Source organism: Arabidopsis lyrata (assembly GCF_000004255.2).
Source record: "Arabidopsis lyrata subsp. lyrata unplaced genomic scaffold ARALYscaffold_7, whole genome shotgun sequence".
Lineage (NCBI taxonomy): Eukaryota > Viridiplantae > Streptophyta > Magnoliopsida > Brassicales > Brassicaceae > Arabidopsis > Arabidopsis lyrata.
The window spans coordinates 20,648,625-20,673,911 of NW_003302549.1; the positions used below are offsets into that span (position 1 = coordinate 20,648,625).

Here is a 25,287-nt window from a genome sequence, read left to right on the forward strand (position 1 = left end):
AAGATAATGGGGTTTAACCGTTTAAGTCTAGGGTAAGGTCAATTTCGTAATTATATAATATGTTTAGGGTTATTTTCGTCTTTACATCGATTATGAATTAGTAGAGAATTTGATTACATATTATGGTCTAAACCACGGCACTACGAAGAAATCACGAAAAGTCGGCTTTTTCGTACCTGCACAAATGAAGTGTGTTGAATTCATACATTTGATTTCTACATGTGCTAAATCATACATGCACTTTTAAGAAATTTGAATTTCAAATCCGAAGTTAACTTTTTGTGCAAAATCCTACAAAAACGTGCAAAATATTTAACACTGTTAACCCACCGTGAAATCGTAGTGACGTGGATTACACGTGTACAACGTCAACGCAAAACGACGTCGTTTTAGGAAAAATCAAAATTTCAAAAACTTAGACATTTTAAGTCTCGAACCCAGGACCTCTAATATGCAAAGACAACTCATAACCAATATGCTTGTTAAACTCCACAATCTCTATAGAATATGAAACGACAATTCGTTGTAGTTACTAGTTCGATGGCTCTTCTTCCTCCAAATTGGCTCAGATGATGACGTCTCCCTCTTGCTCGATTGCTTCTTCATGAGTTTGGTCAGATTAAATCCCCAAACCTAGTCGATTTGATTTGAATTTTTATGAACATCGATGAGTTTTAAGAACGAGTCGTTCTCTTCTTCGATCAATTCGGTGAATCTCGAACCCGACGAATGTGAATTGATGAGCAAAACGATGTCCGCTTTGGAGGTGTGGAGCAGCCGTCGTATGGGAGAAGAAGAAAAAAAAGAAAACGAAGGTTATAAATATAGTTTTGGTTAGACATACAATGAGAATTCGGTTAGCATATTGGTTATGAGTTGTCTTTGCTTATTAGAGGTCATGGGTTCGAGACCTAAAATGTCTATTTTTTTGAAATTTTGATTTTAAGTAAAACGACGTCGTTTTATATTGACGTTGTACACGTGTAATCTACGTCACTGCGATTTCACGGTGGGTTAACGGTGTTAAATATTTTGTACGTTTTTGTAGGATTTGGCACAAAAAGTTAACTTCGAGTTTGAAATTCAAATTTCTTAAAAAGTGCATGTATGATTTAGCACACGTAGAAGTCAAATGTATGAATTTAACACACTTCATTTGTGCAGGTATGAAAAAGCCGACTTTCCAAGAAATCACCATGGACGATGAAAACTAATGCCGGTTTAAATATTTAATGGGTTCTAAGACAAAAATTTAAAATATATCTCTAAACATGTAAATTATAGAGTTAATTTTTTTAAAAAATTTATGAGTATTTTTGTTAATGGTTATACGAAAGTAAAATTTTGGAAAAATGGGTAAAAAAACCCTCACCTTTCTTAAAAACATGTAAAAAATCCTCAACTTTTTTTTTGGGTTTTAAAACCCTCACCTTTTCATAAGTGGTAAAATAAACCCTAATATTAATAAACTCAACTTTTTTTTAAAATCGTCATATTAAAATAATAAGAAACAAAAATAATTTAATATATGATTTTTTCAAGTTCGAGTTTGCAATTTTTCTTTCTAAAATTAAGGTTTTTGCGCTATAAAAATTCATTCATAATTTAGTTGAGATTAGGCAAATCATTTTTGTTTCCATTAGAAGTTATGTTATATAAACTACAAAAATTTATAGGATAGCACATTTGATTTTTTTTTTTGTTCGAGTTTTCAGGTTTTGGATAAAAATATAGTTAAATAATTATTAACTATATGTAATTTATATTATTTTTTAATGTATAGTAATATGTATATAGAAATATTTACTGTTAGTAAATTTTATTTATTTTGTCCGATGAAAATATTTTGATGTGAAAATTCATATATTTTTTGTAGTATTATAAAATTTGGTTTGGTTTTACGTAGGGGTGTCAAAATGGGTTAAGATTCATGGGTCAACCAAAACTCAACTCAACCCATGAACCTAATGAGTTGAAAATTTTGACTCAAATGAGTTGATGGATCAAATGAGTTATTGAGTCAAATGGGTTGATGGATCAAATGAGTTGAGTTGTAATGGGTCAGTGGTTTCAATGGTTTACCCATTTAACCCATCAATTTTTGTTAAATTGAATCAAACCAATTCAAATCTATAAACCGATTTCAATTTGAGTCTAACCAAAACTTCTAAACCGATTGAATATAGTCCTTAATTTTTTCGCCAAAAATGTAAATAAATAATTTTCCATCAAAATATAAATTCGTGATTTTCCCGCCAAAAAAGTAAATCCACAATTTTCCCGCCAAAAACGTAAATTCGCAATTTTCCCGCCAAATTTTTTTATAATTTTTAACCAAAAACGAAAATATGTAATTTTTCCGCCAAAAACGTAAATTCGTGATTTTCCCGCCAAAAACGTAAATCCGTAATTTTCCCGCCAAAAACGTAAATCCGTGATTTTCCCGCCAAAATGTTTTATAATTTTTAGCCAAAAATGAGAATGTAAAATTTTCCCGCCAAAAACGTAAATCCGTAATTTTCCCGCCAAAAACGTAAATCCGTGATTTTCCCGCCAAATAATAGTGACGTTGATTATTATTATTATTATTATTATTATTATTATTATTATTATTATATTTTAATTATTAATTTATTTATTATATTAATAGGTTAATGAGTCAACCCATTTAACCTTCTAACCCATCAAATTAAATTAGTTGATGGGTTGACTCAACTCATTTAACTCTAAACTCATTGGGTAATGAGTTGCGTTGAGTTGGGTTAACCATTTTGACACCCTAGTTTTACGTTAGCAAATTTATGTGATTGAACCGAATAAATCTTTATTAACATAAACTCATATTTGGTTCAATATAAGAATTTATATATTATTCGTAACAAAATCTGTTTGGTTTCACATTGATGAATTTTGTAACACAACCGAATACAATTAAATTTTTTTCATCATGACTTAAAAATTTTAATTTAGAAAAAAGATTGTAAACTGGAATTTTAAAAGAAAAATTCTAAATCAAATTGTTTATATTTATTATGTTTAATATAACGATTTGTTTGAATTTAAATTGAGTTTATTAATAATAGGATTTATTTTACCATTTACGAATAGATGAGGGTTTAAAACCCCACAAAAAAATGAGGGTTTGTTTTATGTTTTTTAAAAAGGTGAAGGTTTTTCTACCCATTTTTCATAAAATTTTATGAACTACTTTTTGCTTATAAATATTTTTGGCCCTTATTTAATTTATCCATAAATTTGTTTATTTAGACCTATTTTTTCATAATGCTTTTTTAAATATTTTTGCCCAAAAAGAATAATTTTGAACATTTTTTATCTATAGATATGGGCAGTCGCAATGCTAGTTCCTATAGTTCAACCGGATGATCCATAAACTTACTTGACTAAGAACACCGGATGGACCATATATATCTTCGAATGTATATATGGATAATTCGTTATGGTTTTAAACACTTTTGATCCAACTCTTTTGAGTGTTATGCAGTGTTTCACATTAAGTCTATAGAAGAATCCAACAAAAAAAAATGACAGCTGAGAACCATACACATATGACATATCATAGTTTAGAATGTTGATAAAGGGATACATGCATAGTCTAGAGTTGTGACCGGCAATAAGCTTGTTGGGGTCGGATTTCAACCATCCTTTGAGACCGAGCCGAACTTCAACACCTCGGGTTATCTTTCTAATAAGCTCGGGATATCCTGCCAATCAGCTCGGGTACACCATCTAACAGCTCGGGTACACCATCAGACAGCTCGGGTACACCATCAGACAGCTCGGGTACACAATCAGACAGCTTGGGTACACCATCAGACAGCTCGGGTACACCATCAGACAGCTCGGGTACACCATCAGACAGCTCGGGTACACCATCAGACAGCTCGGGTACACCATCAGACAGCTCGGGTACACCATCAGACAACTCGGGTACACCGTCAGACAACTCGGGTACACCATCAGACAGCTCGGGTACACCGTCAGACAGCTCGGGTACACCATCAGACAGCTCGGGTACACCATTAGACAGCTCGGGTACACCGTCAGATAGCTTGGGTACACCGTCAGCTCGGGTACACCCTAAGCGCCTCTGTTCTGGTTGTATACGACACCGTCATCCCGTCCCGAGGCGACTTCACCCGTGTTCCCGAGCCGACCTCACCCGTGTCCCCGAGCCGACCTCACCTGTGTCCCCTAGGCGACTTCACTCGTGTCCCCGAGCCGACCTCACCCGTGTCCCCGAGGCGACTTCACTCGTGTCCCCGAGGCGACCTCACCCATGTCCCCGAGGCGATTTCACTCGTGTCCCCGAGGCGACTTCACCCGTGTTCCCTAGCCAACTTCGCCAGAGCAGCCTCAGGTGCTTATCGGACAAAACACTCGAGGAGAAGTCCTAGTCACCCGAGGAGGAAGTCTTCATCATTAGTTGCCCGAGGCAAGGACTTAGTAAAATATTCACCTTCAAAGTACCATTTCTAAAACAAGGCATCATTTCCGAAAAAGAAGGATCATTTCTGAAATGCCCGGAAATGATAAGGGAGAATCTCGAAGGATCAACTCAAATCAAGAAAACTTCCAAAAACCCCGAAGAATAAGGAAACTATCCTACTCCGCGATATTCTAAGCCGACTTCAAGATAAATGGAAATCTTCCGAGAATATCGCTGGAGAGGCGGTTTACCATCCCTATATAAGAAGACTCAAGGCTCTCACAGAAGGGGAAGCAATATCGCTCTAGAAATTAGACTACACAAAGCTCTGAAGCACAAACACTTTTTCTTTTACGATCAAAATCATCTTTTTCCTAATAATATCAAGAACGCCATCTTTGGTTTCAATCCGTTCTGTTGTTCTTTGAGAATTCGCGTTTATTGTATCCCTAAAATAAAACCCTAGACAAATCTTGATTGTGTTAGTTTCGACTTCCACAGTTTGGCGCCGTCTGTGGGGATACTTTAGAATTCTCTTACCCTAAGAACGCAGGACTCGATCACCAGAGAGGACGATGAACGAAGACGATCGTCAGATACCGCCAGCCGGAGGAGGAAACCCTAACCCTCCGAACCCTCAGAATCCTCAGGCAGATCCGGCAATCTCAGCGACCCTAGCCGAATTGAAGGATATGATGGTTAAATTCCAGAAGAAAGCTGACGATCAAGGAAAAGCTAACAAGACCTTGGCGCAGCGAATCGACGAAATCGCATCCCGTGGGCAACACAAAACCACGCGTTTCCAGACTCGGTCGCTACGAGCCCGGAGGGACTTGCCTGGCATCAACCCAACAAGGCTCACGTTCGCGACGCCAACCGACAACACCAGAGTCTCAACCCGAGCCAACCCTGCCTGACGCTAAAATCAGGATGAGCCCGCCGAGCCAAACGCAGTGGACCTGACGAACGAGCCGGATGATCCGCATGAAGAGCGTACCCAAACCAGAGTTAATTCTGCCGAGCGAACTGATCTCACAGATGACGAGGAAACCGAGGAAAACATAAGGTGGACCGAAGATTCTGAAAGAGAACGCGAACTCGGCGAGATCCGAGCCTCCCTAGCCAAAGCGGAAGCCGATATGAAGCTCGTCAAAACCCAGATACATAGCGTATCCTCCTCAGCACCTAATATCGACCGAATCTTGGAAGAATCTCGGAATACGCCTTTCACCAAAAGAATTTCCGAAACGACGATGTCCAATCTGGGAAAGTTCAAAATCGACTCTTACAACGGATCAACCGACCCGAAGGGTCACATTAAATCATTCGTGATATCCATGGCCCGAGCCAAGTTCAAGCCCGGAGAGAAGGATGCTGGTCTGTGCTTACTGTTCGTGGAACACCTCAAGGGAACCGCATTGGATTGGTTTTCAAGACTAGAACGAAACTCGATTGACAATTTCGACGAGCTGTCAACACTTTTCCTCAAGCAATACTCTGTGTTGATCGACCCCGGGACGTCCGACGCAGATCTGTGGTCTCTCTCTCAACAGCCCAGCGAGCCGTTAAGAGATTTTCTCACGACTTTCAAATCGATGTTAGCCAAAGTTGAAGGAATCACAGACGTAGCCGCCCTTTCGGCTTTGAAGAAAGCTCTCTGGTACAAGTCAGAATTCAGAAAAGAGATGAACCTATCCAAACCTACTACAATTCGCGACGCGCTGCATCGAGCCTCACATTTCGTCGCCCACGAAGAAGAAATGGAGCTACTAGCGACGAGACACGAGCCGACAAAGCAAGCATCCAGAACCGAGAAAGCCCAAACAGGACCGCCGAGCCAGAAGAAGCCGAATCAGAGTGAAACGTACACACACCACGAGGGGCATGTTTTCTCAGGAGCCCACAACTATCAAGTCGACGTAGGCCGAGGCCAAGGCCGTGGGCGAGGAAGAGATTCGTTCACTTGGACAAGAAGTCAACCCCCAGGTGACGAAAAAGAATACTGCGAGCATCACAAGACCTTCGGGCATCACACTTCCAGATGCAGGAGCCTCAGAGCAATATTAGCGGCCAAATTTCTAGTCGGAGAGCTTGGGACGAACATAACCCTCAAAGACCTACAGCCATAACAAGTTCAGCCCGAACAGGTGGACACATCAAGGGGTCCCGAGCCAAGGGAGCCAGAGGCTCCGAAGAGAATCCGAGGAACATCTGACGAGGAGCATGACGGAACACGGCAAAGAATCCACACGATAATGGGAGGATCAGCGTTTTGCCCCGATACCGTAGCCGCAATCAAAATCTATCAGAGACGAGCCGAAGCACCCATCAACTGGTTAAGGCCATTCGACCAACCTAACGATGTAATCATGTTCGAAGAAAGTGAGATAAATGGGCTCGACAGGCCTCATAACGACCCTCTGGTCATCACGCTTGCCATCGGAGATCACGACGTATCAAGGGTGTTGATCGACACCGGCAGCACTATTGACATAATTTTCTGCGAGACGCTTCGAGAAACGAACATCAACATGTCACAAGTAAACCAGACTCCGAGCCGACCATCTACAACGCTATTATGGGCACCCCATGGTTAAACCTAATGCGAGCCGTCGCCTCGACATACCATCTCTGCTTGAAGTTCCCGACGCCTAACGGTGTAAAAACGATATGGGGAAGCCAAAAGAATTCCAGGATGTGCTTCATGGCAGGACATAAACTTCGGAACCTCGTCGCCGAATCTAAAGCCGAGGTCAATCTTAAAAAGGCAAAGATCGGCCAAAGCAAGGAGAAGTACCCCGAGGAAAAGAAGGCGGCCGAAGAGAAGAAAGCTCTTGAGGACATTCTCGGGACTCTCGCTCCTCCTAAAGCGACCGATGAGCCTGAGGTGGAGATGACGAATCCTAACCCCATTGTCGACGCAACTTGTCCCCAGGAGGCCGAGACTGTCCTAGCCGTGGATACACCTCAGGAAATACTACCGCTAAAAACCTAAGGTACGCGTAAATTTAAACTACGGGGTGGCTTGATCCCTAAAAAGGGTACGTAGGCAGCTCGTCCTCGGACGAGTTCAGCTACCCCCCGAATCAAAAATAGGGGGGAGTGGGGTCCGTATATCCATACTCCCACTCAAAATTTTAACGAATTTATTTCTAAGACTAACACCTCGGGGTTTATTCCTTTGAAGTAAACCCACGATCTTCACCCCGAAACTCGCCTCAGGAATTTAACACGGTCTAAACTCCGTTCGGTTCGTTTGGGCGATGGCCACGCCCGCGAACTAAATTCATCTGCACCTCCACGGTTACAGCGCGCTATATAAGCATTCGAGATAATTTGGTCGGAGATATCCGACCAAAGATGAAATTGTCTTCAGAAACCCCAGTAAAATCTTAACACTGGTGCCCTAGTTTGCTTCTAAGCACTGGATATTGACTATATCAGATCGGGTCGCAACCGAGGATGATTAAGTCGTAATTGCAGAAACCCAGTCACCTTAACACTGGTATACAGTTCATTTTTCTTTCGGTTTGGAAGAATAACTTCTACTTAACTGAAAACGATAAAGTCATATTCTCAGAAACCCAGTCACCTTAACACTGGTATACAGTTCATTTTTCTTTCGGTTTGGAAGAATAACTTCTACTTAACCAAAAACGATAAAGTCATATTCTCAGAAACCCAGTTATCCTAACACTGGTACTCAAGTGTTTAACTTAGTTCTAAACCTGAAACGGTTCGAAGGATTAAGAACGTCCTCATTCCAAGTCAAAAAGAGAAACACTTCGAATCACGAAAGCCGCTTCAAAAGAACGAGAAACGTTTCAAGAATACTTGCAAAATTAACGAAACATTCATGTTCGTTTGGATAAAGCCATCCTCACAATCTTACACTACAACAAAAAGAAAAAGAACGGTTCTAAGAGTGTCGCCTCATGTTCACTGGCGACTCGAAGCAGAAGTTAACAGCTCGGTCTGCTCGTTCATGAAGCTCGTTACACTTGCTCCCCAAGTCAACAAGCTGGGGGGCTAACTGTTGGGGTCGGATTTCAACCATCCTTTGAGACCGAGCCGAACTTCAACACCTCGGGTTATCTTTCTAATAAGCTCGGGATATCCTGCCAATCAGCTCGGGTACACCATCTAACAGCTCGGGTACACCATCAGACAGCTCGGGTACACCATCAGACAGCTCGGGTACACAATCAGACAGCTCGGGTACACCATCAGACAGCTCGGGTACACAATCAGACAGCTCGGGTACACCATCAGACAGCTCGGGTACACCATCAGACAGCTCGGGTACACCATCAGACAGCTCGGGTACACCATCAGACAACTCGGGTACACCGTCAGACAGCTTGGGTACACCATCAGACAGCTCGGGTACACCGTCAGACAGCTCGGGTACACCATCAGACAGCTCGGGTACACCATTAGACAGCTCGGGTACACCGTCAGATAGCTTGGGTACACCGTCAGCTCGGGTACACCCTAAGCGCCTCTGTTCTGGTTATATACGACACCGTCATCCCGTCCCGAGGCGACTTCACCCGTGTTCCCGAGCCGACCTCACCCGTGTCCCCGAGCCGACCTCACCTGTGTCCCCGAGGCGACTTCACTCGTGTCCCCGAGCCGACCTCACCCGTGTCACCGAGGCGACTTCACTCGTGTCCCCGAGGCGACCTCACCCATGTCCCCGAGGCGATTTCACTCGTGTCCCCGAGGCGACTTCACCCGTGTTCCCTAGCCAACTTCGCCAGAGCAGCCTCAGGTGCTTATCGGACAAAACACTCGAGGAGAAGTCCTAGTCACCCGAGGAGGAAGTCTTCATCATTAGTTGCCCGAGGCAAGGACTTAGTAAAATATTCACCTTCAAAGTACCATTTCTAAAACAAGGCATCATTTCCGAAAAAGAAGGATCATTTCCGAAATGCCCGGAAATGATAAGGGAGAATCTCGAAGGATCAACTCAAATCAGGAAAACTTCCGAAAACCCCGAAGAATAAGGAAACTATCCTACTCCGCGATATTCTAAGCCGACTTCAAGATAAATGGAAATCTTCCGAGAATATCGCTGGAGAGGCGGTTTACCATCCCTATATAAGAAGACTCAAGGCTCTCACAGAAGGGGAAGCAATATCGCTCTAGAAATTAGACTACACAAAGCTCTGAAGCACAAACACTTTTTCTTTTACGATCAAAATCATCTTTTTCCTAATAATATCAAGAACGCCATCTTTGGTTTCAATCCGTTCTGTTGTTCTTTGAGAATTCGCGTTTATTGTATCCCTAAAATAAAACCCTAGACAAATCTTGATTGTGTTAGTTTCGACTTCCACAAAGCTCATAGTAAAATTATTGGTGGATTGATTTCAACATATGTTGATTTCTTCGTCAATAATATATAGATGGTCAGTATAGCTCCATGTAGAATACTCCAAAGAATAATTAAAATATAAACAAGCTATGGTACGGAGGTATCAATTTTATGTAAGTCTTTTAGTTTTTTTTTGTTTGTGTATTTTCATTACGTTGCATGGATATAATAATTAAGCGTTGTTATTTATACTAAATTATGATCATTGATAATATGATATCGAGCGTTAGATTTGTGACTTGTATAGAATTTATCGTAATAAGGACCGAAGAAAACGAGTTTTCCATCCATGGCCTATCCAAGCTTTACTCTCTCCTCTTCTTTCGACTTTTTCTTGTGGATTTGGCTCTTTTTTGCACAGCAAGAAATTCGTTTCATCCATTGAACCTATCTTCTCTTGTGGATTTAAAGCTAACACCAAAACAATGATGAACAAAAAATCAAATACTTTCCGGTAATAACATAATGTTAAACTATATGATGATTAATTGTTATATATGAGAGTAAATCTTCAATAGAAGTCCAGCTTGATCCAGCATTCCTATGATTCTAAGAGTGGGGAAGGGAGATTTATGTAAAATACTGTTGAATCCGGCATTAATGGAGTAGAAAATGAAGTTATCGACATCGAATCCTAGAACCGGGATCCTTCCTTGACGAGCATAGGCTTTCAAAGTTGTGTTAATAACATTTGAAACTTCATCGTCCTCGTTTGCCAGAAATCTTATAGGACCAACACTTCCAAGAACATTCACACTCACCAACAACTTTTTATTCTTCCCTTTCATCACTCCTTTCACATTCCAATTATATTTATCTCCTTCTTTTTTGTATAGACCATTAGAGAACAATGAAACTCACTTGCTTATTGTATAAGTTTTATAGAGGCACAAAGGACGAGAAGAAAGACAACATGAAAGGTAAGTGTTAGGAGTTTCTTTCATTGAGACTCTATTGAGAAGAACCTTATAATATGCTTACATTCATATATATGTCCCGACACAATAAGTTAGAGAGATTTTATATCAAGATCACGAATTTTCCAATTATGGGGTTATCATAGATATGTGAAGAACCACTAAAGCGAGTCTAAATTATGACCTTCTCATAAAACTCTATCTTAAACTTCTTATGGATGCTCTAATAGCTTACTGTTCGAGTTGTTGTAAACCGTGTATGTTCCTCTCCTTCTCAAGATTTCCTATTTTTGCATTGAAACTATCACTCATGAAGCACGCTCCATCTCTTTGAGTACGTACACGAGATGTCGAGATCAATATTTTAAACAAATTCTCTTTCCACAACAGGAATTCTATAAAAACAAATTGGTAATGAATATATTGGTCTATGTCTCTTAGACTTTTATATACTCCCTCCGTTTCATAATATAAGGCGTTTTGGATAAAGTTTTTCGTTTCAAAATATAAGTCGTTTTCGAGTTTCAATACAAATTATATATTACTTTAATATTTTATGATTATTTATAATATTATGCAGTCTCTTTTATGATTGGTTGAACTTTTAAAAAGTAGATCTTTTTAATTGGCGTGCTTTTACTTAAAAAGACTTATATTATGAAACGGAAGAAGTATTATTGTTTTAGGCTTCATAACTTCATCTCATTTTCAATGTAAAATTTACTGCAAAACAAATGTTACACTAATTTTTTCGTTATTCAACAACATTATTTTATAATGGCATATCAACAATACTAATACAAACCACTAGTTTCTATTATGTTGGTTGGTTTTGTCGGGTTACTTGCGGTACCTCACGTAGCAGCTCTTTCAGTGTCCATATTTCTCGTCCGCAATAGCATATTGGGTTATCTTCAGCAAATTTTTGGGCCAAGCCCATTCTTGTTTTGAAACGAATTGATTTGACACTACTAGTCTTCGGTTCTTCTTCAAATGTATTTTTGTGAAGTTTGTTGGTTGTGCCAAAAATGTTGGGACATGTAAAATATTTTCACAAATTTTTAGTTATATATTTCTATTTGATTAATGTGACAGTAACATGTTTTACACATCAATAATCTGTTACGTCTCCTGGTTCTTTTTTGTTTACGCTATGCTTAAAAGTTAAAATTAATATATATTTGACATATACAAAAGTAAAGTATTATTATTGAAGTAAAAAAAAAAAGGTTTATTATAGCATAACGAAATGTTTTTGAATATATTTGAATTTGGTTTATTAACATTTCTGGATCCGCCACCGTCGAATTAATCTCCGGAAAGCTTTGTGGAAAGATGTCGATGGGAAGCGACACGACGTGGGTTGGGAAGAAACCGATCAGGCGCATCGGCGGATTGTCTGATGCTCTCTCTATCGCCTCTGATCTTGGTTTCGCCGTCGCTCCTCCTCCGTCGTAGGTAACTTACCAATCTCATCTCAATCGGAATTTCGTTTCCGGTTTAGCTGAGTATAGTGTATGCTCTGGGTTTTGCTATTAGATTGACTTTGCAGAACAATGCGTATGAGATCTGTAATTTGAAGGAGATTATGTTTCTGAGGAGTGAGGAATTTTAGCTGTGAGCTTTGCGAATCTCTGGAACATATGTTATGATTAGATCTTTGATCTCTTTGGCTTTAATATATTGAATCTGAGAAAATTTTGCCTGAATTAGAGAAGATTAATGGTTATTTATCTGTTTAATTAGCTACATTTTGTGAGAATTCGTATTCATATTGAATCGAGATTATGAGCTCAATCATTTTCAATGTAGGAAGAATTACAAAGCTTGGCGTCTTCAAATGGGGAAAGAGGTGACGATTTGATAAGGGTATTGAGAGAGTTATCTGCTGTTCAAAGGAAAATTGCAGACTTGCAGGTCGAGCTTCAAGGGAGGAATGTATCTTTTTCAGGGTTTTGTTTCTCTTTTAAAGTTAAATTAAGATATGTGCATTGCCTGAAGCTGTATGATAACTTATTGGTATATCTGTTACTAGTTTCGTTAGCTGCTTTGTATATAACTTTTCTTGTTGACGAATTTCAGGATGATAAAAATGTGGCGCATTTGACTCATGTGAGTGAAATGCAAAAGAAAATCGAGACTTTGTCAATGATAACTCAGATATTGAAAGATGTTATACAAAACAAGGTAGATAATTTCTCCTTTTTACTTGCCTCTAACACTCATTTTTTCTTTTCTTTCTGGAATAAGGTTTATGTATCTTTCGAGTTCGTTTATCTATATTTTCTTCCTTTAAGCCATATCCCTCTTGTTCAGTACCTACTCTATCGTTCTGAAAATTGAGAAACTTGCTTAAGATGTTTTGGAAACATTTGCTTCTGAGGACGTCTTAAGACTGCAATTGTCTTTGATTCAATTCGTGAACCACTTGTTGAAGTCTATTATATCACTTGTCTGTTCATATAACAGGATCGCATCATTGCTCGTCTCCAACAACCTTATTCGCTAGATTGCATTCCAGTTGAAGCAGAATATCAGGTGATTCATGCCATTTTATACTATTTGCAACTTTGAGGACCAACTAAACCGTATTGCTCTAGTTATCCTAAACTTGATTATTATCTGAAGTTGCACAGCTGGAAAACGAAGATGCTATGTTTAATGGCTTTGTTCTGCATTGTCTTTCAGAAACAATTCTCAGAGTTGCTAATGAAAGCCGCCAGTGATTATGGCGCCTTAACAACATTAGTGTCTGATTTTCAGTGGAGCCAAAACTTTAAAGAACCTCCTTCAGTCTGGGGGGTATGATTTTACTCTCTTTTACATGCATCTTGTTTTTTGTTTTCCATTTACATCGTTCAGACATAACTCCACATGTTTAGTTGCATACATTGAATTACTCATCTCAGTTCGAATCTAAGAAATTGTTCATAGTGTTGTAATAGGTTACACTACGACATGCTATTGCGTAAACTGTATATAGCTCATAGATTACATTGCAGAAGGATCAGTTGTGTCATCAGGGCCTTGAATTAGATTTCTATGTTTTTAAACTCTTTGCATCAAGAGAGAAAGAGATTGCTACTTTTATGTAATGTGTTGCATAACAGTTGATTTCGGTTTTACTTGCCATAATCTCAATCTCTTTACTTTTTTGTTTTCCCAAAAAATCATAGGAAATGCTGCGCCCAATACCGGTGGCGCTAGCTTCATGTACGAGATTCTTTGAGGCCATGTCTGCGATGAGAGAATCGTTCGCGACTCTTCAAGAACTTCGAGTTGGTAACTCTGTGGTTTCTGTACCAACAACACCAGGAGGTAACGAAATGACACATAGAGACTTAGATTGTGTGACTCCACCTCAAGGGAGAACAGAGTCAAGCTTCGACGACTTAGCTGTTCATAACACAAGGAGACAAAACAATGATCAAAATGAAGAAGAAGAAGAAGAAGAAGAAGAAGAAGATGGTAATAACAATTCGAACTGGAGACTATCTTGGCCTCCTTCTGTAAAAAGAGTAGCGTTTAAACAGTTGCTTTTGTTATTTGCTTGATCTGTTTAATATCGATCATGTTTTGTTTCATCAGCGTTAGTGTCCTTTATGGATTTACTTATTTCTATTTGAAATCTTTGAGTGAAACTTAAACAGTGCATATTTTGTTAACACTGGTTTTCATGGTCCATATGGCTATCATACAAAATTAAAATATTTCATAGATGTGGGAATTGTTTTAGTCGAGAAATCTAAAGATATTTAAAGATAGGTCTATGAATTTAAGCTAACTTTAATTGAGAACCGCTGCACTTAAATCATATTTTAGCAACCTAGTTACATAGCCCGGTCTGCACCTAATCATATCCGAACACCCAGCCTAGTCATTTGTGTATACAAAAACTTTAGGCCAAACGGAATCTTTAGGAGAGTAAGATACATAAAAATTAAAATACAAAAAAACGAAAGAAAAAAAAATTCATAAAAATTAAAATACAAAAAAAAGATACATAAAATCGACGTCGTTTTCATACCCGTACTGTCTGTGCAGTGGATTTTCATACCTGAACAATTTTGTAGGGTATTTTACAACCTAAACTTCGATAAAATTTGAATCTCATACCCTATACTTGATACAACGTGTAAAAATCGGAGTTAATCTAACGGCTATTAGTCAACTCCGTTACGGTGCGTATCGAAACGACGTCGTTTTGATATGTGTTCTCAAAGTTTTAAATTTTTTTGCAAAACTGGGGACTCGAACCCGCGAGCTGTAGTCACATGGGAAGCACCGAATACCAACTAATCCCACAACATTCATTGAACCCGCGAGCCGTAATCAAGGTTGAACCTGAAGTCAAGACAAAGATTCAAGAAAAGATGGGCATTCTTAAGGAAGGTGGGGCTGGTACCTATTTGGGATTACTGCTTTAGTGGATCAAAAGTTGACATGTTAGCTTACATCCAAGATAAAATGAAAGCTAGGATGTCAAGTTGGTATGCAAGAACATTGTCTCAAGGGGGTAAAGAGATTTTGCTCAAATCGGTAGCAATGGCTATGCCAGTGTATGCTATGAGCTGTTTCAAGCTTCCAAAAAAATCCTGTGAGAATTTGACATCAGCTATGGCGGCTTTTTGGTGGAATTCTACAGAAGATAAAAGGAAAATGCATTGGATAGGATGGGAGAAATTGTGTATCCCTAAGCACTTAGGTGGAATGGGTTTTAAAGATATCCAAATCTTTTAATCAAGCGCTATTGGCGAAGCAAGCATGGAGAATTCTACAAGATAATGACAGCCTTTTTGCTCGTTTCTTCAAAAGCAGATATTTTGATGAGGATAAGTTCATAAATGCTGAAATGGGTGAGAGACCTTCTTTTTCTTGGAGAAGTATTCTTCATGGTAGGGATTTGCTTAATAAAGGACTTAGACAAGTGATTGGAGATGGTGCATCCACGTTTGTTTGGACAACTCGTTGGCTCTTGGATGGTGTGATGAGAGCTCCTTTGATGAAGAATATTATTTTCGATTTGGATTTGCAGGTGAAAGATCTCCTGGATATAACTACACAAACTTGGGATATTGTTAAATTGCAGCATCATTTCTATCCTAGGGATGTGGAGTTAGTTCTAAAGATGAAACCAGTGATGTCTTCTGAGGATTTTCTTATTTGGGAACATACAAAAAGTGGTGCTTATTCAGTTAAGTCGGGCTACTGGTTTGCTTATCAAAGAGAGAAAGTTGATTTGCTCAGAGAAGCAATGATGCAGCCCTCAATACTCGCCATTAAAGACCAATTATGGAAGAGTAACACAGCCACAAAGATCCATAATTTCATGTGGAAAGCTGTAAGTGGTGGCATTCCGATAGTAGATAAAATGATTGCAAGAGGGTTGAATGTTGATTCAAGATGTCAGAGTTGTGGTCTAGAAGGTGAATCCATAAATCATGTCCTTTTTACCTGTTCGGTGGCAAGACAGGTTTGGGCACTGTCCAACTTTCCTTCTCCAGCAAATGGTTTTGATTCAGAATCCATTTTTCAAAATATCTACTATCTGATATTGGTAAGTAAGAACCCATATGTGTCTCTAGAAATTAGAAGAGCCTTTCCTTGGATATTGTGGCAGATTTGGAAAAACAGGAATTTATTCTGCATTGAAGGGAAAAGGTTAATTTTGTGCAACTGCAACTATTGACAAGATTAGAGACAATGTGAACCAATGGTTTCATGAGCAATCACTGGATGAAAGAGATGTGGTATCAGCAAGGATGAACCTAATTCCAGTAAAGAAACAATGGTCTCCTCCTCCCCATGATTGGCTGAAATGTAATCTAGGATCATCATGGGACAAAGTTTCTAAGACGGGAGGAACTGCTTGGGTTTTGAGAAATGAAAAAGGAGAAGTTTTGTTACATAGTAGAAGGTCCTTTGCTTCAGTTTTTTGCAAACTGGATGCAAGTCTACAATGTTGGAATTGGGCAATTGAGAGTATGAAGAGTCTCAATTATAATAAGGTTATCTTTGCTTCCGAAGATAAAGATTTGATAGGAGCTGTTTTAAGACCACTAGCTTGGCCGTCCTTCAAGTTTCATTCTCGGATTATAGGCGCAGCTTTAGAATATCTTTTGGAGTGGAAATTGTCTATGGAAGATAGAAGCTCAAACCTTGGTGCTCACCTTATTGCAAGGAGTGTCACAAGAGAGGATCGTCGTCAATCTTATGTAGCAACTGGTTTTCCATCTTGGCTGGGGAATGTTTTTGTAGCCGAGTATGTCTCTACTTTGTTGTAGCTAAAATGTTCTTCGGATGCTTTTGGCGAAGAGATTTTAGTTGTGTTGCTTTGGAGTCTTTATTACTAGCTTTCTCCCTGACTTTTAAGGTTTTTCTTTCCTTATTATGTTTGCCATTTTGGGTCTAGTTTGTTTTAGTCTCCGGAGAGATATTTGTTCCTCCGGCTTTTGGTTCCGAGGGTTGTCTTCAACTCGTCGGCTTTGTGTAAAGTTTTCAATGATCAATAAAATTTTCTAGTGAAAAAAAAAAAAGAAAAGTAAAGAAGCTGATTTTAAAATCCAGCGGACAAAATCTGCTGTGAGGTTTTTTCTTTCTAATCTCTCGCCCCCGAAAAAAAGTTGACGAAACTCTCTACCGGAGGCGCTAGTTTTCGCCGTCGGCGAGGCTATTTCATTTGCCTGAGGTGCGACGGTTTCTCCTTCGCTTCTTTTTTTCTGTTCCCGTTATTTCGTCTCTCATGTTAAGCTTGTTTGTGCCACTTCTTTGGGTGTATATATAGTTGGATTGGTCGCGGAAGAATCACGATTGCTTGTTCATTTCGATGTATCTAGGGTTTGTATGAGCATATGATTGATGAGAACTTGCTAGTAATTGACTGTCTGTGTGGTTAGTTGGCGTGAAAATGGATCGTGGAGATTTTTCTACTCTGCGCCGTCTGGTTTCTTTAGGTCGTGGGTTACTTAATGCGATTGGATTCAATTGGATCGTAGTTATAATCTGTTCGTTCACCTTGAAGTTTCTAGTCAACCAGTTAGGAAATGGTGTTGGTTTTTAGAGGCGCAGTGATAGATTTAAGTATGATCAGTTTGGAAACTTGCCTTTCTGGTGGTTTGAAACTTGGTAAATGAGATTGAAGATCTACGAAGTAATAGACAATTCTGGAATAGTATTGTGTTAGCACATTGGTAGGTTTGTGGTTCTGTGATTTTGGCTCCATGTATCTAGTAATTTTGAAGTTCCTGGTAATGATATCTCTGTTGCAAGAGACGAAGGAGTGTAAATTGTCAAAGAAAATAATGTATTCAGCTGTGCATTATCTTATAATTTTCTTATGTTCTCAGTCTTTTAGTTTATAATTTATGTCTGATGATAATTGTGCGCTCTGCTCATTACCTCAAATGATTAAAGTAATTTGCTATTTCTCCTTGCACAAGCAGGATGAACGAAGTTGATAAGCGAAAGGAAACGCCTGATGGACATGAAAAGCTTGTAAATGAAGGATCTGCTGCGCGAACAAGACCTACAAGCGTTGATGAGATTAGGCTAAGGAGGAAGAGGAAAGAGTCCTTGGAAAATGTGACAGAGGAAACTGTAGGAGTAGCCCAGTTACTGGGTAACGATCTTGTTGAGAAGGCTCCTGACTATCATGAGTCTGAAAAAGGGTATGATAGATCCAAGAATTTGAGGCATGAAGAACATGTTAAGGACAGTTCAAGAAAGAAAGAAGACGCCATTTCCAGTTCTATGGAAGAAAAACTAGAAAAACCGATGGAAGAGGACCCTATGGGAGCAGCTCAGTTCGCCTGTAAAGATCTTGTTGAAAAGGTTCCTGACTATCATGAGTCTGAAAAAGGGTATGATAGATCCGAGAAACTGAGGCATGAAGAGCTTGTTTTGGACAGCTCAAGAAAGAAAGCAGAGGTTATTTGTAGTTCTAGAGAAGAGAGACTAGATAAACCAATGAAAGATGTTCCTGTTGGAGCAGCTCAGTTACTGGGTAACGATCTTGTTGAGAAGGTTTCTGACTATCATGCGTCTGAAAAAGAGCATGATAGATCTAAGAAAGTGAGGCGTGAAGAACGTGTTAAAGACAGCTCAAGAAAGAAAGAAGACGCCACTTCTAATTCTAGGGAAGGAAAACCAATGAAAGAGGATCATGTGGGAGCAGCTCAGTTACTGGGTAACGATATTGTTGAAAAGGTTTCAGACTATCATGCGTCTGAAAAAGGGAATGATAGATCCAAGAAAGTGAGGCGGGAAGAACATGTTAAGGACAGTTCAAGAAAGAAAGAAGAAGCCACTTCTAGTTCTAGGGAACAAAGACTAGAAAAACCGATGAAAGAGGACCCTGTTGGAGCAGCTCAGTTACTGGGTAACGATCTTGTCGAGAAGGTTTCTGATTATCAAGCGTCTGAAAAAGGGCATGACAGATCCATGAAAGTGAGGCGTGAAGAGCGTGTTAAGGAAAGTTCAAGAAAGAAAGAAGAGGCTATTTCTAGTTCTAGAGAAGAAAAACCGAGGAAAGAGGATCATGTGGGAGCGGGATCAGCTCAGTTACTGGGTAACGATCTTGTTGATAAGGTTTCTGACTATCATGAGTCTGAAAAAGGGTATGATAGATCTGAGAAACTAAGGCGTGAAGAGCGTGTTAGGACCAGTTCAAGAAAGAAGGAAGAGGCCATTTCTAGTTCTAGGGAACAAAGACTAGAAAAACCGATGAAAGAGGACCCTGTTGGAGCAGCTCAGTTACTGGGTAACGATCTTGTCGAGAAGGTTTCTGATTATCAAGCGTCTGAAAAAGGGCATGACAGATCCATGAAAGTGAGGCGTGAAGAGCGTGTTAAGGAAAGTTCAAGAAAGAAAGAAGAGGCTATTTCTAGTTCTAGAGAAGAAAAACCGAGGAAAGAGGATCATGTGGGAGCGGGATCAGCTCAGTTACTGGGTAACGATCTTGTTGATAAGGTTTCTGACTATCATGAGTCTGAAAAAGGGTATGATAGATCTGAGAAACTAAGGCGTGAAGAGCGTGTTAGGACCAGTTCAAGAAAGAAGGAAGAGGCCATTTCTAGTTCTAGAGAAGAAAACCTAGATAAACGGAAAAAAGAGGAGGAGCCTGCTGCGAATAGAAAAAGGAAAGCAGAAGGAGAGAGCTCTACAGCTGAAACCAAATTAGTGGAAGAACATAGTAAGGATAGACGAAGAAAGAAAGAAGAAACTAATTTTAGTTGTAAGGAGGAAAGACGAGATAAAAAGAAGAAGAAGGAAGACAGAAAAATTGAAGGAGAATTACCTACAACTGAAATAATAACAATGACAGATAGAGATAGGCTTGGTGTGGATACCAAAATGAAGGAAAAAAAAAGAAAGCTCTGCTGCAAAGACAACTGAAAAGCAGATTCGTACAGACGAAACAGACAGTGAACAAGCAAGAAGTGCTCTTGAAAATTTATCCAGTAGTAGGAAGCGGCTTAGAAGTCTAGTGGTGACAGATAGACCTCGAGATGAAAATAGTATGAAACCTGACAATGGAAACAAGAGAAAGAATCAAAATGGAGATCATAAGAAGAATAGGGAGAGGAATATGTCAAAGAGGCATGATCCAGGAAAAGTTCACAGTGTTGAAGTTTCAGAGCGATGGCAAAAAAGGGAACAACCAAAATCGCATCAACGTGAAATGAGAAAGAAAAGGAGGAGATCAAGAAGTAGAGATCATGGGCAGGATAGACAGAAAAGGTCATCCCCCTTACCAAGGGCTCAAAAAGCTACATCGCGTCATAAGAGAGACCATGAGGAGCGATTGGAAAATGCTGTTACAGATAGGTCGGGAAAGCACCATTTTAATGATAATGGAAACAAAGTGGCAAGCACAGTAAATAACAAGTCTAAACGGTATAGTGCTTCCAAAAGTGAACTTGGTGGATATTCTCCACGGAAAAGAAGGGAGGAGGCCTCTGCCAAGGCTGTCTCACCACCTAATCTGTCTTCTGAAAAAAAAAGTGCTAAATGGGATCTTGCACCTGCTGTAACTGCTGCCATGTTTTCGGGCTCAGTTTTTTCTGGTCTCCAAGCAGCAGCTCAGACAGCGTATCCTACCAACAGTGAGGCTTCCTTGACGCTTTTGAAACCACTTATGGAGGCGCCTTTTAGGACGCCATCGGCAAGGGAGATCACGTCAGTTGATTCTGTTCAACTGACCGAATCCACCAGGCGTATGAGGAGACTTTACGCAGAAAATGTGTCGGATTCGGCCTCTGAGAAGTCTCTGATTGAATGCTTCAATAGCTATATGCTCTCTTCAGGCTCCAATCACATAAAAGGAAGCGAACCATGTATTAGCTGTATTGTAGGTTTTGGGTCTATGACTTCGTTATTCATATCACTCTCGTTATGTTTGTCGATTATAACACGTGATAGTATCTATGTCCTAATTGCAGATAAACAAGGAAAAAAGTCAGGCGCTAGTGGAGTTCCTTACACCACACGATGCCTCTGCTGCACTCTCCTTGGATGGCTGCTCCTTTGCGGGTTTAAACCTCAAAATTCGACGCCCTAAAGGCTATGTCGAGACAACAGTAAGAATTACAATCTCTACATTCTCTTTCTCTGAACTCTTGCCATCTGCTCCACATGTTTTAGTTTTTTATAGTAAGACAGCTCAAATATCTGCAATATATTTCCTTGTTTCATCAGTAAGATTCAAATGGTTAATGTTTTAAGCATGAATGCAAGTTGGCATTCAATTATTGTCATATATGACCGTTGTACGGTGCAAGTCTATGTTACACTATTCACAAGTAGAGAGTCATCTTTTGATCCAGATAGAGATTCAAAGTAAACAGACATAAAGAACTTAGCAAAACATCTGGACCAATATTGTAGAGCACATAAGCACGGTGTTGTCAATCCAAGTTCTCATTTACTGATACCTTTTCTCTGTTGAAGCAGCTTGATTGACTATGTTTGCCTTCTAAAATCAGAGAAATTAGGAGACTTATTTTTATTTTCATCGATTCATGATTCAGTCTTAGGTGTCATACCTGTGCGACTGCTTAAATCTACTCTGTTAGGCCCCAAAAATTGCTCATGGTCGTCTTTAAAGGCAATCTTGATGGAAGCATCATGCCACTTGTTCTAAAACTATGTGTTGCACTTAAAGAGTTTAGTAAATGTAGGATAGTTGATAAACAAAATCTGTTGATCTTACAACTGTAAGCAGATTTGGTGGGAAATATATTGTTTGGATTGCTTCAGTAAGGTTAAACCTTATATATAAGATTAAATATATTCCCAAGGATGGCCCTCTGAAAATATGAAATTTTGGGCGTAGTTGATGTAAATTCTATCATGGTTAAAGGAAAAGGATTTACGAATTTCCTCCTTTAGTTGCTTGAAGTTTTCATTACGTGATTCTCTAGCTGACTTTTGAAGTCAAAAGTGATTTGGAACTTGCAAAAGGTCTTTAGTCATTGAGGTACAATCTTATTCTTTAATTACAATTGGTTTGAAAAAGGCTTCTATGTGGCTTCACGTGCTGTTAAAATACCAACAATAGGCGAAACTAAGAATTAATGAAGTGTATGGATTCCTGCACTTGAAGTGATATGTTTTCAAGCCACATGTGAAATCGTATTCTGACTGTCGTGTGTTGGAATCTCTTAAATAGGGTGTTTATGTTGGGTATGTCATAATTCACATTCAGGAGGGTGATGAAGCTGTCTGGTAAATAAGAAGACTCCCAGGTGTAGTGACGAGTTTGTTGCGTTCAAGTTTCTTTCCATTTTTCTTGTCTCTTTTGGGCTTTTGGGAATTTATACAGATCATCCATTAAGATTCTTGTGTGTTATGGTTTACTGTTCTTGTGTTCTTTGTTCTTTTTATTTAAATTTTTTGGTATCATATGATATGATACCATATCAATCTGTTTTATTTTTGTTCTATTCCGACCTGAATATGGTTGTAGGACTACTCGGATAACTTGCTTAGGCAGTTAAAGATCTGCCTAGGATACTCTTTTTATTTTATTTATTTAACTGTTTGGCTATTTCTGTGTTTCATTCTTGAGCAGGATCAGATACTTGGTGTTTATGTTATCTCTATTCTTTTGTGATATAGCTCCTAAAATTTACATTCATTCCCTAAACTCGTACCACCTTCTCTTAAATGGATCCTCATTTGAGTCTAAGTGACCGAGGATTTTCGGCTGTGTAGTTGTACGAAAGTCTATGAAACATGACTGGGTTATCAAGGCTGTGGGACTTTGTCCTTCTATTTTGCCTTGTAAACCAGTACTGTGCATTTTGTTATGATTTCTGAGCTATGTTATGGTTACCATCCATGAAGCAGGTTTTCAGACGGTTGCTATTTTCATGCAGAGCGGTGAATTGGCGAAAAAGGAGCCAGCCACAAATGCAATAAGTGACAATGTGAAGGACTCATCGAACAAGGTAAGTTGATGCCCTAAATTTGCTTCTAACGACGGTGCTAAAATTTTTCACATTGAAATGAGTTTAGAATATCTTTTAAATATCTCTAAACGTATTTCCTTTATAAAGTACTTGTATAGGTCAGTGAGCCTTGGTATAGTTCAGATCAAATTTTAGGTTTGTGCGCTTAGTTTCGGTACCACGGTAATTTGAAACTCTTTCTTTAGAGACCAAAAACATTGGTATATATAAATTTGACTTGCTCCCTTCCATTCATGATGTGGGGCATATCTTGGAATCATTTTTCATGCTGACAGCTTTTATATCCTTTCCCGATTAGTAGCTTTTAAATGAAGAATAGAAAGTTTGATAGAGTTAAGAATGTAGGAATAAGATTCGGTATCAATAATTGCCAGCTTGTGGAAAGCCAAATGTCAGACCACCTATAATTTTAAACTGAAAAACACACTGAGATAGAAGTGAAATTCATCTGCGGCATCTTCATGGTTGACGATGTTGAAAGTGATTATCTGATTTTGTATATGCTAGTTGGTTGCTATTGATTTCTTTTTCTGTCAAGTTTGCTGTTGATTCTAATGTACTTGTTGCAGATCTTTATTGGCGGATTTCCAAAATCAATTTCATCTGAAATGGTATGTAGAGCTGTAATTCTTTGTTGACACGTTCAATCTCCAGTTGGTCCAATTTTTTCTTTTATTGTTACTAGTCTCTAACGTAGGATTGTATGATTCATCTTTTCTTTTTTCAGTTAATGGAGATTGTCAGCGTCTTTGGACCTTTGAAAGCATACCGGTTCGTGATCAACAATGATCTCAATAAGCGATGCGCTTTCCTAGAGGTTAGAAGATGTTTTTATCTTGACTTTCTTTGTGGCCAGTATTTACGATCACAGATCACTCTAATATTCCCTGAAGTTCAACGCAGATACCCCCATGTAGTCTGCTCTCTTGATGTAGTTCTTGTGATTGTTTCATATATATATTTGTTCATTTTCCGTGTAACATGGGAAGATGTTATTTTCCTCGTAACCGTAAAAGTGACTGTAGTTCCAAGTATCCGCATATTAACCCCCTTGCTCTTTTTACAATTTTATACCTCTGTACACTGATGGATCTGTTACCCTCAAAGCTTGTGCTGGCCTTAATGGTATGAAGTTAGGTGGCAGTGTAATAACTGCCGTTTGTGCATTTCCTGATGCATATCATCCATAGCGGTAATTCAGTGACCCATTTTTGTTCTTGTTAGTTCATGTTCTGTTGTATGGGAGACATAGAACCAAAATTCCTCTAGTTACTTGTGAGAGTGGTGTGTTATATAATACGTGTTGCAGGTGAATGAGAATCCACCATTCTATGGGATACCTGAGCATGCAAAACCACTTCTTGGCAAGCCCAAGTATATTCTAAGGCTTAAGAATGTGGTAAGTTCCGGTTTTTCGGGTATAGAAATGTTGGATCCGTTTCGATATCTCTTAATGTTCGGATCGGTTATTTCGGGTTTGGTTCAGTTTGAATTTTTGATTAAAACAAGAATTGTTGTAATGTTGTAAGAGATAAATTACGTGAGAGTGAAGAGACAAATGTTGATGGGCTAAATCTAAAGTTCTCTAAGTTATCCATCAACAACATTTACAAAATGTATATATTAATTGTATATAAGGTTTGTAAATGAGAAACAAATCAAGAAACAAGAGTTTGTAATCCTTAAGCTTATTTCTTAAGGTAAAAATATTTAAAATATATTTAAAAACTAAATATATGAAATTAAATACTCAAGTATCATATGATGATGTAAATAATAATAACAACAAAACAAAATTATTATTGAAATTATCGAAAACTTATGAAATTTGAATTCTAACAGTATATATTAAATTATGAAACAAAAAAAAAAAACAAAAAAAAAAAATAACAAAAAATTAAATAAATAAACAATCCCGCGGCGTAGCGCGAGTTCTAACCTAGTAGTAATAAAAGAAGTTGAGGACATTATACTACTTGAGTGATCTCTAAGCTTACGTCTGCCGTTTCTTTTTTGTTTACACCATTTGTTTATGGTTAAAAAATGATTAATTACAATTTTACATATACACAA

The 25,287-nt window shown here is 38.8% G+C and overlaps 3 protein-coding genes and 1 pseudogene across 3 annotated transcripts; 3 read left to right on the forward strand and 1 right to left on the reverse strand.

Annotated features, from left to right (window-relative positions):
- Window positions 1-10,077: 10,077 nt before the first annotated feature.
- LOC9306630 (uncharacterized protein At4g22758) lies at window positions 10,078-11,056 on the reverse strand. Its single transcript, XM_002870513.2, has 3 exons — window positions 10,999-11,056; window positions 10,411-10,650; window positions 10,078-10,238 (listed from the first exon to the last, which is right to left on the reverse strand). The coding sequence occupies exons 1-3, from the start codon at window positions 11,054-11,056 to the stop codon at window positions 10,078-10,080; spliced, it is 459 nt and encodes a 152-aa protein (XP_002870559.2).
- A 981-nt stretch (window positions 11,057-12,037) lies between these two features.
- Window positions 12,038-14,298, forward strand: LOC9306631 (annotated as a pseudogene).
- A 1,287-nt stretch (window positions 14,299-15,585) lies between these two features.
- Window positions 15,586-20,161, forward strand: LOC110226652 (trichohyalin-like). The gene is made up of 2 exons (XM_021018937.1): window positions 15,586-17,432; window positions 18,187-20,161. Exon 2 carries the CDS (start codon window positions 18,188-18,190, stop codon window positions 20,135-20,137), a length of 1,950 nt encoding a protein of 649 aa, XP_020874596.1. The 5' UTR covers window positions 15,586-17,432; window position 18,187; the 3' UTR covers window positions 20,138-20,161.
- Window positions 20,134-24,879, forward strand: LOC110226653 (splicing factor U2af large subunit A-like). The gene is made up of 6 exons (XM_021018938.1): window positions 20,134-21,092; window positions 21,184-21,321; window positions 23,122-23,193; window positions 23,784-23,825; window positions 23,942-24,031; window positions 24,294-24,879. The coding sequence occupies exons 1-6, from the start codon at window positions 20,262-20,264 to the stop codon at window positions 24,402-24,404; spliced, it is 1,284 nt and encodes a 427-aa protein (XP_020874597.1). The 5' UTR covers window positions 20,134-20,261; the 3' UTR covers window positions 24,405-24,879.
- The last annotated feature ends 408 nt before the right edge of the window (window positions 24,880-25,287 follow it).